General features: G+C 49.3%; 7 protein-coding genes across 7 annotated transcripts; 4 read left to right on the forward strand and 3 right to left on the reverse strand.

Moving 5' to 3' along the window:
* Positions 1-296: 296 nt before the first annotated feature.
* COCCADRAFT_80663 (uncharacterized protein) lies at positions 297-2,415 on the forward strand (the record flags this gene model as incomplete). The annotated part of the gene is made up of 11 exons (XM_007708208.1): positions 297-338; positions 388-441; positions 494-534; positions 583-604; positions 654-695; positions 745-765; positions 813-986; positions 1,041-1,736; positions 1,786-2,089; positions 2,141-2,331; positions 2,383-2,415. 11 exons carry the CDS (start codon positions 297-299, stop codon positions 2,413-2,415), a joined length of 1,620 nt encoding a protein of 539 aa, XP_007706398.1.
* A 900-nt stretch (positions 2,416-3,315) lies between these two features.
* COCCADRAFT_80627 (glycoside hydrolase family 47 protein) lies at positions 3,316-6,211 on the forward strand (the record flags this gene model as incomplete). Its single annotated transcript, XM_007708209.1, has 2 exons — positions 3,316-5,843; positions 5,917-6,211. 2 exons carry the CDS (start codon positions 3,316-3,318, stop codon positions 6,209-6,211), a joined length of 2,823 nt encoding a protein of 940 aa, XP_007706399.1.
* A 1,950-nt stretch (positions 6,212-8,161) lies between these two features.
* On the forward strand, positions 8,162-8,997 carry COCCADRAFT_31678 (glycoside hydrolase family 12 protein; the record flags this gene model as incomplete). Its single annotated transcript, XM_007708153.1, has 3 exons — positions 8,162-8,574; positions 8,635-8,852; positions 8,918-8,997. The coding sequence occupies 3 exons, from the start codon at positions 8,162-8,164 to the stop codon at positions 8,995-8,997; spliced, it is 711 nt and encodes a 236-aa protein (XP_007706343.1).
* Positions 8,998-9,828: 831 nt separating this feature from the next.
* On the reverse strand, positions 9,829-10,185 carry COCCADRAFT_31679 (uncharacterized protein; the record flags this gene model as incomplete). The annotated part of the gene is made up of 2 exons (XM_007708154.1): positions 9,829-9,905; positions 10,089-10,185. 2 exons carry the CDS (start codon positions 10,183-10,185, stop codon positions 9,829-9,831), a joined length of 174 nt encoding a protein of 57 aa, XP_007706344.1.
* Positions 10,186-13,203: 3,018 nt separating this feature from the next.
* Positions 13,204-16,125, reverse strand: COCCADRAFT_80813 (uncharacterized protein; the record flags this gene model as incomplete). Its single annotated transcript, XM_007708210.1, has 2 exons — positions 13,204-13,355; positions 13,422-16,125. 2 exons carry the CDS (start codon positions 16,123-16,125, stop codon positions 13,204-13,206), a joined length of 2,856 nt encoding a protein of 951 aa, XP_007706400.1.
* Positions 16,126-16,287: 162 nt separating this feature from the next.
* COCCADRAFT_80679 (uncharacterized protein) lies at positions 16,288-16,479 on the forward strand (the record flags this gene model as incomplete). Its single annotated transcript, XM_007708211.1, has 1 exon — positions 16,288-16,479. A coding segment is annotated over one exon (192 nt), but the record flags the coding sequence as incomplete, so codon positions are not given.
* Positions 16,480-16,800: 321 nt separating this feature from the next.
* COCCADRAFT_65 (uncharacterized protein) lies at positions 16,801-17,334 on the reverse strand (the record flags this gene model as incomplete). Its single annotated transcript, XM_007708083.1, has 1 exon — positions 16,801-17,334. The coding sequence occupies one exon, from the start codon at positions 17,332-17,334 to the stop codon at positions 16,801-16,803; it is 534 nt and encodes a 177-aa protein (XP_007706273.1).
* Positions 17,335-17,529: the final 195 nt, after the last annotated feature.

Raw genomic sequence — 17,529 nt, forward strand, 5'->3', positions numbered from 1 at the left:
TGCAATAAATGGAATGGCGCGCGGGACGAGCGATCAGCGGGCGCAACAAGCTGGGTCGTGTATTGGAATGCGCTGGCTATTCCGCTGTCGGGATGTAATCGCGGTCGAGAAAGTTGAAGCTCTGCGAAAAAGATTATTGCAGGGAAGGCCCGAGCTCTGGGTAATCTTGGCATTGCCGCCCGCTAAGAAATCTGAGGAGGGACGCGACAGGCAGTGCGGAAACAGCATTTTGCCCCGCCATATTGTCTTTTGCTTGATTGCTGCACTCTCCGATACCCTCGTATACGTTTTCAACCATGTCGGCAGCACAGCTTCTCAATCCCAAGGCCGAGTCGCGGGTATGTGAATTCGTTGCAGCGCGCTGCGGCCATCGCTAACAGTACACAGAGACGCGGGGAAGCTCTCCGTGTAAACATCTCAGCCGGAGAGGGTCTACAGCAGGTACGGAATGGCAGTGTTAAAATAAGTAAATCCCTTCTTATACGGAACATAGGTGCTTGCCTCAAATTTGGGACCCCGCGGTACACTGAAGATGTGAGAAACAACAAACAGTATGCACTGCAAGTGACTAACTCTGCACAGGCTTGTAGACGGCGCTGGAGGAGTACGTTAGTTTGTACCGTCCGTCTGGCATACACTCACAAGAAGTGCAGATCAAGCTCACAAAAGATGGCAGCGTTCTGCTGAAGGAAATGGTATGTATCTGCGTTGCAACAGAAATTACACCAACTAACACTTTCGCAGCAAATCCAAAACCCTACCGCCGTATGTCTTACCCCCTTCGTTCTCGATCCACGACTCAAATAAATCAGGTTATGATTGCACGAGCAGCGACGGCACAAGATGAGATCACAGGCGATGGCACAACCTCCGTGGTACTCTTGGTGGGCGAGTTGCTGAAGCAGGCTGATCGCTACATTGCGGAGGGTCTTCACCCTAGAGTAATAGCAGACGGTTATGACATTGCGAAAACCGAGGCACTCAAGGTACAATGAGCTCAGCGCTTGTGTGTGTGTGGAAATTTGGCTGACAGGCTGTAGTTCCTTGACGAGTTCAAGCTTGCAAAAGAAGTCGACCGCGAACTCCTGCTATCCGTAGCCCGAACGTCGCTCTCAACGAAGATTAACAGCTCGCTCGCCGAACAACTGACTCCCGATATTGTCGACGCAGTCCTCGCCATCTACCAAGCCCCCGCGAAGCCCGATCTACACATGGTGGAAATCATGACTATGCAACACCGCACCGCTGCCGATACACAGCTCATTCGAGGACTTGCTCTTGACCACGGTGCAAGGCATCCGGATATGGCCAAGAGGGTAGAGAATGCATACATCCTGACCCTGAACGTCAGCTTAGAGTACGAAAAGTCCGAGATCAACTCTGGCTTCTACTACTCGAGTGCGGAGCAGCGAGAGAAGCTTGTAGAGAGTGAGCGCCGTTTCGTCGACGAGAAGCTGAGGAAAATTGTCGAGCTCAAGAAGGAGGTTTGTGGCAACGATCCCAGCAAAGGTTTCGTTATAATAAACCAAAAGGGCATTGACCCCCTCAGTCTGGATGTACTTGTCAAGAACGGTATCTTCGCATTGAGGAGAGCTAAGAGGAGGAACATGGAACGTCTACAGCTTGTCTGTGGTGGTACAGCGCAGAACAGCGTTGACGACCTGACACCGGACGTTCTTGGCTGGGCAGGCTCTGTCTATGAACACCAATTGGGCGAGGAGAAGTATACCTTTATTGTACGTTGGCCCATGTGTAGTGGTGTGATGGTATACTTACAGCGTACAGGAAGATGTCAAAGAGCCAAAGTCTGTTACCCTACTGATCAAGGGACCAAACTCGCACACTATTGCCCAAATCAAGGATGCTGTTCGCGACGGGCTGAGGAGCGTGTACAACATGATTGTTGACGGAAGCGTTGTTCCCGGAGGAGGCGCCTTCCAAGTAGCATGTGCAGCTCATCTAGAGAGCGAGCAGTTCAAGAAGACGGTCAAGGGTAAAGCCAAGTGGGGAGTTTCGGCTTTTGCTGATGCGCTTCTTATCATTCCCAAGACGCTGGCGGCTAACTCTGGTCATGACATTCAAGACTCATGTAAGCCATAAGCCTCTCTCTGTTTGCTGCTTCGTACTGACCGGATGATAGTAGCCGCGCTGCAAGACGAGCACGCCGAGGGTAACGTTGTAGGCCTGAATCTCGCAACTGGAGAAGCCATGGATCCCAATCAAGAAGGCGTCTACGATTCATTCAGGGTGCTGCGCAACAGTATAGCATCTGCCACTGGCATTGCTTCTAACCTGTTGTTGTGCGACGAGATGCTCAAGGCACGACAGATGGTAATAAGTGAAACGAATACTGTTGAAGATCCTTTGCTGACTTGCTATCAGGGACGAGCACCAGGACCCGGCGACGATCAATGATTGAACTGTAAAGATATCACTCAGACAAGCTACCGTAGTTCCTACGCACTGAAAGCGTAGTTGACTGATCATGTGACTTGTTGCGATTGAGCAAGCGCTACGCGGGAAAACCTACAATGTCAACCGACTCGAACCGTTGACAATGGCTGCATAACGGCTCTGTCTAGATAGATTTTCACAAAGAAATGCGAACAGAAGCTTTCATGATCAGAGCGCTGCCACCCGTGATTCGATCTTTTCCCTCGCTCTTCCAACAACCTTGGATACACTCTACAAGCACTCTTGTAGACTGTAGTTGTTTGTGGCTGACAATTTAAGGCTCGGCTGTGAACTGTATGGTCAAAAGGTGGGTGCACGGGATGAATATCCATGCAGCCCAATCCGGCTAGAGGGATGTAGGCTCAAAGTTAGTGCTCTATTCAGACGGAGTTCGGCAAGTTGGCTGTGCTGAGGGGGGAAAAGGGTTTGCAGGATAAGGGAGGAGATCAACAGAGTGCCATTTGAGACGCAACGCTAAATAGAACCCCATCCAAAACAGATGTCGTGGGTGAGGCTGGTGAATCGTAGGTGTGGCTGCTTGCTGGTGCCCTGCTTTCGAGTGCCTGGTACATCAACGATGCGCGAAAGCAACCCCACACCCGCCTAAGGGATCTCCAGGGCGTGCATGCGACTAGCCACCCTGAAGCTAAGCCTACTAGACATAAGACGTATGGACATAGACTCGAGCAGTCTGTCCGGCTTTCCGCCTCGACGCCCCCGTCTATTTGCACTCGCACTTTTCTGCGCGCAAATGGCAGCAGCGACATAGCCACCTCTTCTATTCTTTCCACAACACTCCCCTTTTGCGCGTCGTAGTGCACACGACCCTTGGATCCTTGGGCTCACGGCCCTCCCTGAGACATGTTCCGATACCGAAGATACCGCACGTTTCTCGTCTTTGCTGTCATTGCCGTGCTTACCATTTATCGATTTGGTGATTCTAGCGCAGCATGGAGGGAAGCGGCATCGAGAGCAACAAGCCTAAAGGGCAACGCTGGCGAAGCTCTGCATAAGGACACGAAACCACGCCCACCCGTGGCGCATGAGACAAAGAGCCTAAAACTAGACGTGCCTGCTGCTAGCACGTTCCAACCGCTCCAAACACCACCCCCAGTGAAGAAGCCGGCTTCTTCTCCAGCCCCGAGCCCTGAAGTCACCAAACAGCCACTCAAACCTTCGATCCCCTCGCCGCTCCCACCCCGACCACACGACGACCCCGCCGCCATCATCGACAATGATGTAGACCCATCGTCGAGTATCGAAGTCATACATTGGAAAAAGCTGCCTGAGCACTTCCCCATACCCACGGAGTCGCTCATTCGCCTTCCCTCAGGCAAGCCAAAGACACTACCCAAGATTCAAGCCAAATTCAAGCCCGAGGATGCCCTGGCCAAAACAGACAGAAACGCTAAGCTGGACAAAATTAGAAGCGTTGCTAAGAAGGCGTGGGATGGATACAGGACAAAGGCATGGCTTCACGATGAGCTACGTCCGCAGTCCGGCACCTTCAGGGACCCATTCGCGCAGTGGGGTGCGACTCTTGTGGATGCACTCGATACTCTCTGGATCATGGGCTTGAAGGACGAGTTTGAAGAGGCAGTCAAGGCTGTGGACAAAATTGACTTCACAACCACTACCCGTACCGATATCCCCTTGTTCGAGACAACCATCCGTTACCTTGGTGGGCTGCTGGCTGCCTACGATATCAGCGGCAAAAAGTACAAGAACTTGCTTGACAAGGCAGTAGAACTTGCCGAAGTTCTCATAAGTGCTTTCGATACGCCAAACCGGATGCCTCAGATGTACTACTACTGGAGACCCGACTTCGCTTCGCAGAAGCATCGTGCCGGCCAAAGTGTGGTTCTGGCCGAGATTGGCTCGCTTTCAATGGAATTCACCAGACTTGCGCAACTCACTGGAGAGCACAAGTACTATGATGCCGTTGCACGCATCACAGACAACCTGGAGGAATTTCAGAAAAAGACTCCGCTTCCGGGCATGTGGCCTGTTCATTTGGACGCCTCTGGGTGTGGAAGACGTTACGCGGATGTGCCTCCTGAACAAGAACCTCTCAAAGCTCCAGAAGGCTATCCCAACATTGGTCCCTCGCCTGATTCTCAGTCCGCTCCGGATTCGTCCGCTGAGAAGCTGTCTCCTGAAGGCAATAAATACATTCCGTTGAAATTGCCAGACCCTGTCATGCTCATTTCTGATGCAGACCGCGCCAAACAGGATGCAGAGAAGAAAGAAACTGTACCATCGAGCGACTCGGTGCTCAAACGACGACAGCTTGATATCGATGAGTCAAGTCCACTCAGAGCAGAGCGAGACTTCGATACGACCACCAAGACCTCATCTGCCGCACCTACCATACCAGCACCTCCAGAGTGCATACCGCAAGGCTTCGTGGCGACTGGCAGTGGGCGTGACGAGTTTACGCTAGGTGGCATGTCTGATTCCACATATGAGTATCTGCCGAAACAATACCTGCTCCTTGGTGGCCAAGTCGAGAAGTATCGGACCATGTATGAGCAATCAATAGATGTAGTCAAAAAGCACTTGCTCTTCCGGCCGATGCTCCCGAAAGAGGAGAATATCCTGTTTTCTGGAAAACTCACAGTCCCAGCAATGTATGACAGCACTCAAAGCGGCGATCTATTGGCAGAGAATGCCCATCTGACCTGCTTTGCGGGAGGAATGTTTGGCATGGGCGCAAAACTATTCGACCGCCCCGAAGATCTCGAGGTTGCCAAGAAGCTAACGGAAGGATGTATTTGGAGTTACGACATGACATCCACTAGCATCATGCCTGAATCGTTTGAAGTAGCCCCCTGTGACAGCACGAAGGAGTGTGCTTGGAACGAAACAACCTACTGGGAGTACATCGACCCACGACACGAATCTCGGATAAAATATTACGAGGAGCAAAGGGAAGTTTATGAATCACAAATTGCTTCTGCGTCATCATGGTATAAGGCTCAGCTTGCTGCGATGACTCCACCGCCGAAACCCTCTCCTGTTGCTGCAGTTGCAGCAAAAGCCACGTCAACTCTGATATATGCGGATACACTGGACAAGCGCCAACTCGCTGAGCTTGTAGATGATGTCGAACTTGCACACATGCCAAGCTCGTCTGCAAGCGTCCAGCAAAATCGGGATTCAGTCATGGGCGGCGAACCTGAGGAAGGTGAAGGTCCTCCCATCAAAGCTCAACCAACACTGGATATCCCAGAATTTGCTCAGCAGCCAACTCCGACTCTACCAGACTTCCCTTATGTTTATTCGCCAGTCCCAGTCCTGAGTCACAAGGAATACGTGGAGAATAGGATCAAGGAAGACCGACTGCCGAAAGGTGTTACCAGAATTGGGGCTAAGGATTATATTCTCCGGTAAGTTTCTTTTTGCTCGGTTTCAAGCCAGCAACATTTTTGCATTTTATGATGTCACTAACGTTAATAACAGCCCGGAAGCAATCGAGTCCGTGTGGTACATGTATCGTATAACCGGATCACAGCACTGGCGTGAAGCCGGCTGGCGCATGTTCCTCGCCATTGATCGCCACACAACAACCGAGTTTGGCAATTCCGCCATCGACGACGTGACGAAGACGGCTCCTGTATTTCAAGACGAGATGGAGAGTTTCTGGCTTGCCGAGACGTTGAAATACTTTTACCTCCTGTTCTCGGAAGAGGATGTTATCAGCTTGGATGATTGGGTATTGAATACTGAGGCTCATCCATTTAGGCGTCCGACTTGAGAGCGGTTTATGTTGTCTTAAGTTATGTACAGTGGCTGGTAGTGTCCGGTTATTACTATTATTTTTGCGTGCACTCTAATAGCTGGTCTGGGCACGCATTGCATAGAAGAATTGAATTGATCACTGCAATTGTCTCTCTTTTCAAGCAGATTGTCGTATAGTCATGAGATTGTGGGAGTTTGTGTCTAAGACGAACTTCCGTGACGAAACAGGTCACGCAGGCCTCGTGTTTGGGTAGTGTTATGACGAAAGCGAGCAGCTCCTCTTGTGTGACTTACTTTTACTCAGTAACTTGCTCTAACCCTGGGCCCATTGAAAGGCCGCAACTTGATGGGCAAGATGGTGTGTGACAAGATGTTCTACGCAAATGCCTTTTTTCTTGGGTATAAGGCATATAGCCAATTTTGGCACTAACGACCTCGCGATGCACGTATTCCAAGAACCGTTGCCCGGTGTAGAACCCCATGCCAATGACATATCACTCTAGTCCATAAAAGTAAAAAATAATAATAGTTCTACCACTATGTGCAAGACGAATTCCTCTACTGTTAAGCTCCGCTGCTAAGACCCACCGCATATTTCCATATGATGTGGATCATTATCTCGTATTATAGCAATCCGAGGAGCACCTCGGCTGGATTTTTCCCGCATGGTCAAGTTCAATGTCAGCACTAAGCTTTTGACAGGAAGCTTCTGCACGTGTGAAACAAGTCTTTTTCATGAATTCAGTCCCACATAGGTGAGAAAACTTGAAACTACGAGGGTTAGCTGGAGCACAAAGAGACGCTAATCTTTTCGGGCACGGTGAACACAGTCAGACTGTCAGGCGTAGAGATATCGATATGGTACCCCACATAGGTTCTCGCGGGTAAAGGTGTCTTGATGCGGAGATTACAGGGTAGGGTAAAGGGTCGGGCTGGAGATCGGATGCGGCTTAGTTCCCGTCATCCCGGTGAGATGTGCCTGGCACACCTGTCACTCATGTCACTAAAGAAGAGAGCGCAAAGTGCAAATGGATGGCGCAGAAAATGACATGATTGTATCATGGGGAGCATACTACCGCCATATATATACAAATAGGCGGCTGGGAAGATACCAAGGGCAGAATTGGCAAAGCTTAAGCGAAAAAAAATGCATAGTAGAGAGCCAACCACGTAAGTTTTAACAATTGCTGTACTATCCGGGACGGCAGTCAGGCGCACGGCCATTCGCGATGGTAGGATATACTCGATACATACATATATCCAGGGATCCGCATCACTAGCAGGAATAACGGCTGTAAATTCCGTTCATCAAACACTAATTGATGAAAATATTATGTCAGTCGACATCTGTCTTTACTAACAATCTTATAATATGCTCGTCTTTTACAATATCCACATTGTATCTCAGCGGTGGGGATTGAGATGCCACAGGTGAGAAGACTACGATGGCAAGACTATGAACCCCTCACCAACAGTCCAACCTTCATGTTTCTTTTGGACTCGTCGGACCGCGCATGATGCATCGGAGAGTGATCACTTTGAACGACTGATGAAAAGTTTCACGGCAAAAGTAGGTAATATGCAGGGACTGGTCTGTGAATACGTGTTCTGAGAGTTTAGTAATTGTATCCATATTAGTTATGGATATTGAGATTCCCATTTGGGGCCCTAGTCAAGTATCACGGGCGTTGATCTGCACCCTACACATACTTTAACTGACGCGTATACCATTCACCGCTTAGGACACTCCGTCGGAACCTAGGAAAGCTTCGCGCATATAGTTTCGCGCAACCGTATCAAGGTACCACTTCGGTTAGCATTCACCTTCTAGAATACTCCCACCCTGGAAGATTGGAGTCTCAAACATTAAGTCTGGGCAGTATAAAAGGGTCTCGGCACCTCGCAGGAGAGTAGACAGAACAGCCGCATCCACTTCACACCAAGAGCTTTGTAGCAATCGTACACCATGAAGATCACTTCATTCATCGCCGCCGCCCTGGCCTCCGTCGCCACTGCTCAAGATGCCTGCAAGCTATACAACTACTACTCAAGCAACGGCTACGAGATCCTCAACAACCTCTGGGGCAAAGATGCCGCGACCAGCGGATCCCAGTGCACATACGTCGACGGCGTCACCGACGCCGGTACGAAATGGCACTCAAACTGGACCTGGGCCGGTGCCCCAAACAACGTCAAAAGCTACGTCTATGCCGGCCGCCTGTTCACCAAGAAGCCCGTCAGCCAATTCACCAACCTGCAAACCGAGGCAAACTGGGCCTACGACACCAGCAACATCCGTTGCAACGTCGCCTACGACCTCTTCACTGCCCAAGACGTCAACCACACCACCAGCAGCGGCGACTATGAGCTTATGATCTGGCAAGTCCCAACCCATTCCCCTCACATGTTTTGTAACTACTTGCTAACTTGCCCATGTAGGTTGGCTAGATACGACGTCTACCCCATCGGCAGCTCGCAAGGCATGGTCACAATCGCCGGTCACACCTGGGAGCTTTTCTACGGCTTTAACGGCGCGATGAAAGTATACTCTTTCATTGCGCCCAGCCCGATCCCCCATTTCACCGCCGATGTCAAGGAGTTCTTCACGTATCTGACTGAGAAGAAGGATTATCCTGCTTCGACTCAGAATCTTATTAGTAAGCTCGTTCCTAGGAAATGACATGAAACAAGACACTACTAATATGTCTGCGTGTTTTTTTAGCCTATCAGTTCGGTAGTGAAGCGTTTACCGGGGGTCCTGCTACGTTTACGGTCAACCAGTGGAGTGCTACTGCTTCTTGAAATGCCTTATTGAGATGAAGGAAGGGGGAATCAGATACGGAGAAAGCTTTAGAATTATATCGGCACATACGATGTTTTCTCTTTAAGGTAGCGTTGCCCGTTGTACATATACACTATTGAGGTTTCCACGCGTATACTATATAGTGAACAGGAAATTCAAGAATATAAACATTTTTGACTCCTGGATGCGATTGTTAAAAGTTTCCGTAAATCAGGGGTTTGAAGGGAAGGCGCGCCGGTTTTTGACTACTTTTGTTGCCTCTGCGTGCTAGACTATAAAAATTTTCTTTGTATTATTTGTCACTAAACTTTGCGCTGACTTAAAAAGAAGGTCATGCTCGCATCTTAGTATGGATATATCGGATGACAGTTGATGTTCTCTGGGCTAGTTGTGTCTCGTTCGACAGTGCTAGAATAGAGGTTTCTTTTGCTTACACAACCTCCTCTCATTTAAAACCCCTATGACTTAAAAGTTTGTTTTAGAGGCTCCTACTGAATACGTTGTAAGAATATTAGAAAGAATCAAAGCGGACAAAGAAATTCGCTCCACTTTGGGGTAAAGAGAGAAGATGTAAGGTACTTTGCAGATAGGTACAAGATATATGACTTGTAGCTCTCTTGGCCCAAGCTATATCATTGCAAGATAAGGCAAGTTTAACAAGAAATCCGTTCAAAGGTGAAGCTTTTGTCCCATGACTGTATTGCAGAAACGCTAATTTAACCAATCAAACTATGTACCTGAAATCCTCTCATCTACCTCTAAGTCTGCTACTAAAAAAAAACCCTTCTGCCGTGACTAAAATCCGATTCCACTTCTACCTCCTATTATGACTAATTGTTGCCTTTACGCATAATGCAAGCTGTTCCCGGGGGCTGACAAGTAGTGTTTGTGTCTCCGCACAAAATGGCTGGTCAAAACATTAGTTTAATGCTCAACTCAGTTCAACAAAAAAGAGTAGCGAGAGAAGAATCCACTTACCGTGGCAGCTTCCCGAGCAGCAGCTCCCATTGCCTCCAGGAAATGTGCAAGCAACTATGAGTTCTCTTGTTAGCATGATATTACAGACCAGATTGGAGTCGAATCGACGTACTTCCGTTGTTAAGACATTGGCGTTCTTGGAGCTCAGCTGGGATAGCGACAGCGGAGACGACGCTGAGGACGGTGGCGAGGACTGCGACGAGCTTCATGATGAAAATTCGAAGTGATTGTGTTGAAGTGGAGTTGTACTGTTAAGATGTAGATGTAGGTTAATGTCTCCAAACTCCATGAGAGAGCATCCGGTATTTATACTTGAAATTCCTTTCCCCTAAGTTTTCATGTTGCTTGATCGTTAGCATGCCAAGTGCCCATGTCTCTCGATCGATCGCATGAGACTGAAGCCACATTCACTGTCTACTGACTCGTCGCGAGCTAGAAAGCTTTGCACAAAGTAAGCACTATAGTAATCATCTTTTTTTACGAAGTACAACCTTAACCGTGTATCTTGTGTCGCTGCGAAGTACCTCGTCCGGCAAACCACGGCACGTGGCATAGTGAACTAGGATAGGTGAGAGATCCCTGCAAGCCACGCCTACTTCACATTATAAGCCCAGACTTTTAGGACGGAACCAGCCGCATTGCCCCGCATGCGTTGGTCGCTTGCATCCAAGTACCTGGGCTGTGTTGCTAGCGAGGCGGAAAGCCCCTTAGTCTCCACCTGTTAGACTCCATATCTATCACGAATCTCGTTGGGATGTTTTTGTTGTTGCTATTACCACTGAACTGATACCCGATATTTAGGGAATAGCCTTGATCGTTAGCCACAGGACCTTGTTAACACAGGATTCCCAGACTTCAAGCATACTAATCAAGTCGTATTAATCCTTGCCAAGCTCTGGGTTATGCCGTCGATACAACAGTGCAAGATGCTTACCTCCGTAGTATAGCCGTATCCGCAAACGGGAGTTTCCAATACTTCTCAACCGTACTAACCAGTAACTGACTCGATTCGGTTTTCGTCCGTTAGACGCTAAGCATTCTGACGTGTATATGCAACAATAAGAAACATGGAGCAAAGCAAACGGATGAAACAGAGAAGTGTCAAGATGCGAGCATCTTGGACAGTGCTCAACAATTGATCCATATGCATTCCATACAGTGTAACTTGGTTGATTGAACTCCTGCTGCATTGTCGTAGCTATTTCGGTTCCTGCCGTCCCGTCGGGCGCACCAAACCAGATTGTTACAAAAACCCTCGATCGATCCAAGCAGTCTTTCCACGTGGCGGCCAGGTCACCCTTTGTGGTTTAGATAATTACGAGTAAAATGCCCTGATTTCACCGACCATGGGCCTAGAATTTTGACATCACGTTAGACCTAGGCTTCGTCCGAAGGAGGAACAGATAACCAGGCCAGAACGCACGTCACATCAAACGCCGGAGTGTAGCTGCGAAGCAATCAGATAGCAGTACGGATGTATCGCTTCGGTATTATTTGGCTGGTACAGCCGATCGTCAAGGTACATACATGTTGTGGTGGCAATGCTTTATAAAAAGTGTGAGAGAGGGTTTGATTGTTTGGATCTTCCAGAGATCTGGACTACGTACTAGTAAAGCTGCGCTAACCCATATCTGGGAGGCACCGCCACATCAGCGGTAGCATCTCCACATTGAGAACTGCCCTTTCCACATGTTCATGTCTGTCTTTCAAGGACCCGTTAGTGTGTCAAAGGCTTCACGTAGGTAGACTTATCGATCTTGTTGCACGTAAATACAACAAGCGTAGAATCTCATATTTGCGCATAGTGAGGTTGTAGTACGTGCACAACAGGAATACGAATGTAGCATGCTAATAAGCAATGAGGTCATTCTTCAATGCCTTTGCATAACGGCGCTTGATCAGCACGAGCTATTTGAGCCCTGTGGTTTCCGAAAGAAGGATAGCGGTAATTATAATAATTCATCTCACGTCACATTACCCAATGGGAATGTTGCGCGTTTAGAAAAAGGAGCTAAATTAACTAGTAAAAGGAGAATAATAAAGAGCCAAGAATATGTGACAGCACTAGTGTGGGCCACAGGTCACACTATGGAGTGAAACAACGCTTATCATACACAGGGTTAAGTAACTCAAGCCTGCTTTATTACTCTTACCGATGTTCAAGCATCCGGAGATACCGGATACGATTAAATAGCACTGAAGGGAACTTCCTTGCATCTATAACGCGTCACCTATCAACATTTCGAACGTCACTTTGCTTTTTTTTTGGAATTTCCCGATTATTACAATTGCAAGAATATAGTACCTCTCATACTGCGTGAAATCAATAAAATCATCAATGGCACTCATTTGAAGAATTCATATCCACTATAATAAATCAATTCTCGAATCACGCGTACAGCTTGGAAGATTTATAAGCAGAACGGATGGGGGCAAGCAAAAAAACGAACTCATCTGCAGCAGAGATGTCCCAGTACTCATCCACCTGGATCATGACCTGCTTCTCCTGCCCTACAGCCGCCGACTCAGTGTAAAACCGGCGACTATCGTGAGCCAGGTCTCTGATCGGAAGAAGGAATCTCCCCTCCAACCCATCATATCCCCATCTAGCCCAATCGCATCTCCGAGCGCGTAAAGAGATGCAATATTACATTGTGGTTGTATCAGGCCACCATCAATTATAATAAACAAATAAACATACTACTGCATCCTCACGGAACGCCACTTAATTAGCGAAAACATGTACATGTAATTGGAAGCATCGAAAACTCTGCCTTCCAATTCCAACAAAGCTAACCCTGATTCCATACCATGTCGCCATCATTCAACGTTGTCGACCCTGAGCTATCTCGGCCATACCAATACCATACCACTACCCATAATATGTGCAACCTCTACGTAACACACCTCCACCACGAGGTATCGTGGGTTATACCCATTTACCAGTATAAAAAGATTGATGAGTAAGTTTCTCGGTGAGTACCCCGTCTCGGCTTGACGACGTCAAAAGCGCGCCATTTCCCAGTGCTCTTGAGCGTGTTATTGCCCTTTGCACACGTTCCACACGAGATAGCGGTTGTCCCAACTCAATGGATACATATCACATTTTTCGTATATTTACAAGTGAAGTAAAGCATGCGCGCTCGCATAGACGCCTCCCGGCCCTCATCTATCCATCTACACCCGAGCGGAGTATAGCAGCAGTACATGACACAAGTCCTAATATCTTACAAGCTCCTCTTCTCAAACTTTTCCTCATAGCACTGGATCTTATCACCGACTCTGAAGTCTTCCCAGCCGTCAAACGAGATACCACACTCAGTATCCTTGCGCATCTGCTCGACATCTTTCTTCTGATTTTTGATTGAATTAATGACACCTGTGAAAAAAAAGACATTAGCATGGTGTGTCCATTTTTGAAAACATTCAGACCCAAAAAACTTACCATCATGAACAAGCGTCTCACCACGGAGCACTCTTGCTTTTGTGCCCCTATCGACGACACCGTTGCGCACCTTTGACCCCGCAACCTTCATTTTCTTCCTACCACCCAACCCAATCTCGAAGATGGCTGCAATTTCTACCTCACCTGTAACTTTTTGAATGACCTTGGGTGCGAGCTTCTCAGATAAAAGCTCCTTCACGTTTTCGACAACGCGGTATATAATGTTGCTGTCGAGGATCTTAACGCCCTTTTCCTCTGCGAGTTTGGCAACATTTCCAGGAATGGTTGTGTTGAAGTTGACAATATGGCCGTTTGCATCGGCTGCGTGCGTAACGTCGAATTCTGAAGGGGCACCGACACCATGGCGGAGGATGCGTGTGGAGACTTCTGCGTTGCCAAGAGCAGCGACAGAGTCGATGATTGCTTCTACAGAACCAGAGACGTCGCCCTTGATGATGAAACTAACGACTTCTGGACCAGTTTCCTTCTTTTCAGAAGTCGCGGGCTCCTCACCATTTTCGATAGCCTTGGCGGAGGCTTCCTCAGCTTCACGACGCTCGGCTTCCAGACGACGAGATTCGTTGATAGCTTCCATGTCGCGTGCCATTTGTTCTCTCTCCACCTTTTCGCTGCGCAACTCGGTAACAGAGGTTGCGTGCTGTTCATCCTCAGCTTGAAGCACCTCGTCACCAGCAATCGGTTGATCGCGCCAGCCATCAACTTCAACGGCCATACCGGGACCAGCTTCCTTGACCATTGCGCCAGCTTCATTACGCAGACTGCGCACGCGTGTCCAGGTAGTGCCTGCAACAAGGGCTGTGCCCTGGCGAAGAGTACCACTGCGGACAAGAACGGTCGCCACACGCCCAGACTTCTTTGTTGTGCCTTCCAAGACCCATCCTTCCACAGCAGCCTGAGGATCAGCACGGTGATCCAACATCTCCGAGAGAGTCGAGATAGCCTCTTCCAAGTCTGGAATACCCTGACCAGTCTTTCCACTCACACAGACAGCCTGGACATCACCACCAAAGTCTTCAATCTCAATGCCGTGGCGACCGAGATCGAGCTTGACAGCCTCTGGGTCGGCTTGTGCTTTGTCAATCTTGTTGATGGCAACAATCATGGGTACCTTGGCGGCCTGCGCGTGCTTGATAGCCTCAACAGTCTGTGGCATGACGGAGTCGTCAGCGGCAACTACCAAGACGACAATGTCGGTGACGTTGGCACCACGAGCGCGCATCGTCTCGAAAGCAGAATGGCCGGGCGTGTCAAGAAAGGTAATCTTCTTTCCGTTTGCTAGTGGCACGCTGAAAGCACCAATGTGTTGTGTGATACCACCAAACTCAGTAGCAGCAACACTGGTCGAGCGCATATAATCAAGAATCGTGGTCTTTCCATGGTCAACGTGCCCCATGATAGTGACAACCGGTGGTCGAGCAGGGAGCTCAGCGTAGGCTTCGGGTTCCAAAGGCGGTGCGGGGTACAAATCACCATCTTCTTCTTCGGACTGGAAGATGGGTTCGAAGTTGTACTCTTGCGCGATGAGTCCAGCGTGTTCGGCGTTGAGAATGTGGTCGTTTTGCACGTCCTCAAAACCCAGCTCTTCTAGCTTCTGTACAAAGTCTTCCACTCGTAGTTTCAACGCTCCGGCGAGATTGGCGACGGTGATGTACTCTGGTAGAGAGATGGGAGTTGGCTCGTTCTTTGCAGCTTGCGCCGCTTTCTTCGCTTCGGCCCGCAGTCGCTTGCGCTCTGCCTTGCTAATAGATGGGCCCTCGTCCTCTTCGTCTTCAAACCGCTGTATCCGCCCTCTCCTGCCCTTGGTCCCACCCTGGCGGCGTGCAGGCTCTTCATACCGGTTCTTTTCCTCAGGCTCATCGAATGCAAAGCGACTCCTTCTTCTCTCGCTTTCAATATCATTGCGTCGTCTGTTATCCTCCTCAATTTGTGATGGTGACGGAGGTTCAATGTCCAGTTTGCCCTTTGACTTTTGTGCCCAAGCCTCAGCTGCATCTGAGATGGACTCCTTGTAGCGCTGTGGTGGACGGTACATTGTTGTTGATTGTTCGGTTCGCTGTTGCTGCGGCTTTTCACGTAATGTCGGCTTTGTTGGACATATGGCACTTGTATGTTCCTTGGAGCCACAATGCCAGCAGGTTCGTTGCGTGTTAGCGTTCCTTGCAAGCGGCTGATATGGCTTGGACGGCCGACTGGTCGTAGATGCATCGCCCAACAACTTCGATATTTCATCTTGGTCCAGCATCTTCCTTTGCGGTGGTGCTCTCGCGGTCGGGTGCATCCGTCGATGGTCTGACGCTAGTGAGGCGCCATCATGTTGGGGCTCGTTGCGTCGCCTCAAGTGGCCAGGGCCGAATGCGGGTGTATTGACCTGTGGTCTGGCGTCCATGTTGACAGTATACCGGTTCTGTTGCATGTTCTTGTATTCGTTTCGGTCGGTGACGCCCGCACGCCGAGGGGCAGGTGCAAAGCGATCTCTGGTCTGATTGCGGCCATGCCCATCGGTCGCACCCGCTCTATTCACTGGCCGTCGATCGAGGGAATTCTGTCGGGGTTGCTGTGGTCTCTGTGCTGCCAGTGCGGCCTTCATCCTCTCTGCTGGCGACATATATCCTCCTTGCTGTGGTTGAGGGGCAAAGGCGGCACTGGCAGCCAACGCCTGGCGCATCAGCTGTGCCTGCGACATGGGCTGCTCGCGTTCATTTGCATCTTTGTAGATGATGCCTTCTGCTGACTGCGGCGTTCGGCTGGATGAGTTGAGTTGTCTTCGTTGGGCGGCGTGGGATGGCGTAGAGACGGCCAATTGACGAGTGGCACAGAAGATGCAAACATCGCGGGTCGAAGAAACCTGCACGTGTGTCAATTACCAAGCCGAAGAAATGCTCAATTAATTACTCTGCTTACCCTAAGTCCACGCGCTCTCCGCATGTTGGGTAATGTGGTGTTGTGGTGTGTAGTGGCGGATGAAAGAGACGCTCAAAAGTTTGGAGAAGATCCCGCCCACAGATCCTTGTCCACTCACCCGTTATCGCTAGGCTAGCGCGGCAACCACTCGCCCCTTCTCCACCCTTTCCCCGTGGCTCCAGTCATGTCTCATTATCATCAATCAACATGGTGATATTAACAATATTCGTCTTCCAAACAGTATGCTTGGTTCTTTCAGCAGTCATGATACGGTAGTCTTTATATTGATAATCATCTAAAGGGAATTACAAACTGAAGTATAAACCACCAAGATGAATCTAATCTACGCCATGCAAGATAACCAAGAAACCAACAATTGAAATCAAAAACACCATCGCCATGCTAAATCAAATACCCGTCAAACACATCCCTCTCATATCCCTTTGAGCCCTGCACCTCAAAGAGGCACATTAGGCTTAATCTGCCCACCCTGACTCTTCGCCGGATCAGTACTGGGCTGCTTGGTCACCGTCCCCTTGGCCGCCTCCTTGTACTTGGCCAACGTCTTCTCATTATCGTTGAAATCCTGGTTGATAACTCCGCTCATGCCCCTCTGGCAGTGATCGCCGTTCGTCTGCGAGCAGTAGAACCACATGGGCTTTGTATCCTTGACCATGAACGTGAAGACATTGGGAGCTTCACCGGCCGTCGTATTGAAGTTGAAGCCGGAGAAGAAGGCGTCGGGGGTGTTGAGGGGTGCGCAGGGTTGGGCGAAAGATGATTGAACTACCGAGTGCGCTTTGGGTAGGAAGTGGAATTCGATCAGGTCGCCGGGGAGGGCGACGACGTTTTCGGGCTCGAAGTGCAGGCCAGAGTTGGCGGTTGTGGAGCCGGCGGTAATGCGGTGGATTACGCCTGTGGGGTTGATGGTAGAGGGGGGAATGGCGATGGCGTTGGTGAGGGTAGAGAGAAGAGTGGTCGTGAAGACCATGGTGGAAGAGAAAGAGAACATGGTGATTTCTTTATTTGGAGTTGGGTTTTTTTGGAGATTTGGATATATGTATAGAACTTGATGTGGGAGTTTTAATAAGCAGGAAGGTAGATGTGTGAATGCTTGTTGATGTGATGATAGATTGATTCACAGCACATTCTCGCCCACATATATACTCGTCTGCCTCAAAGTATC

Source organism: Bipolaris zeicola (genome assembly GCF_000523435.1).
Source record: "Bipolaris zeicola 26-R-13 unplaced genomic scaffold scaffold_0, whole genome shotgun sequence".
Taxonomy (NCBI): Eukaryota; Fungi; Ascomycota; class Dothideomycetes; order Pleosporales; family Pleosporaceae; genus Bipolaris; species Bipolaris zeicola.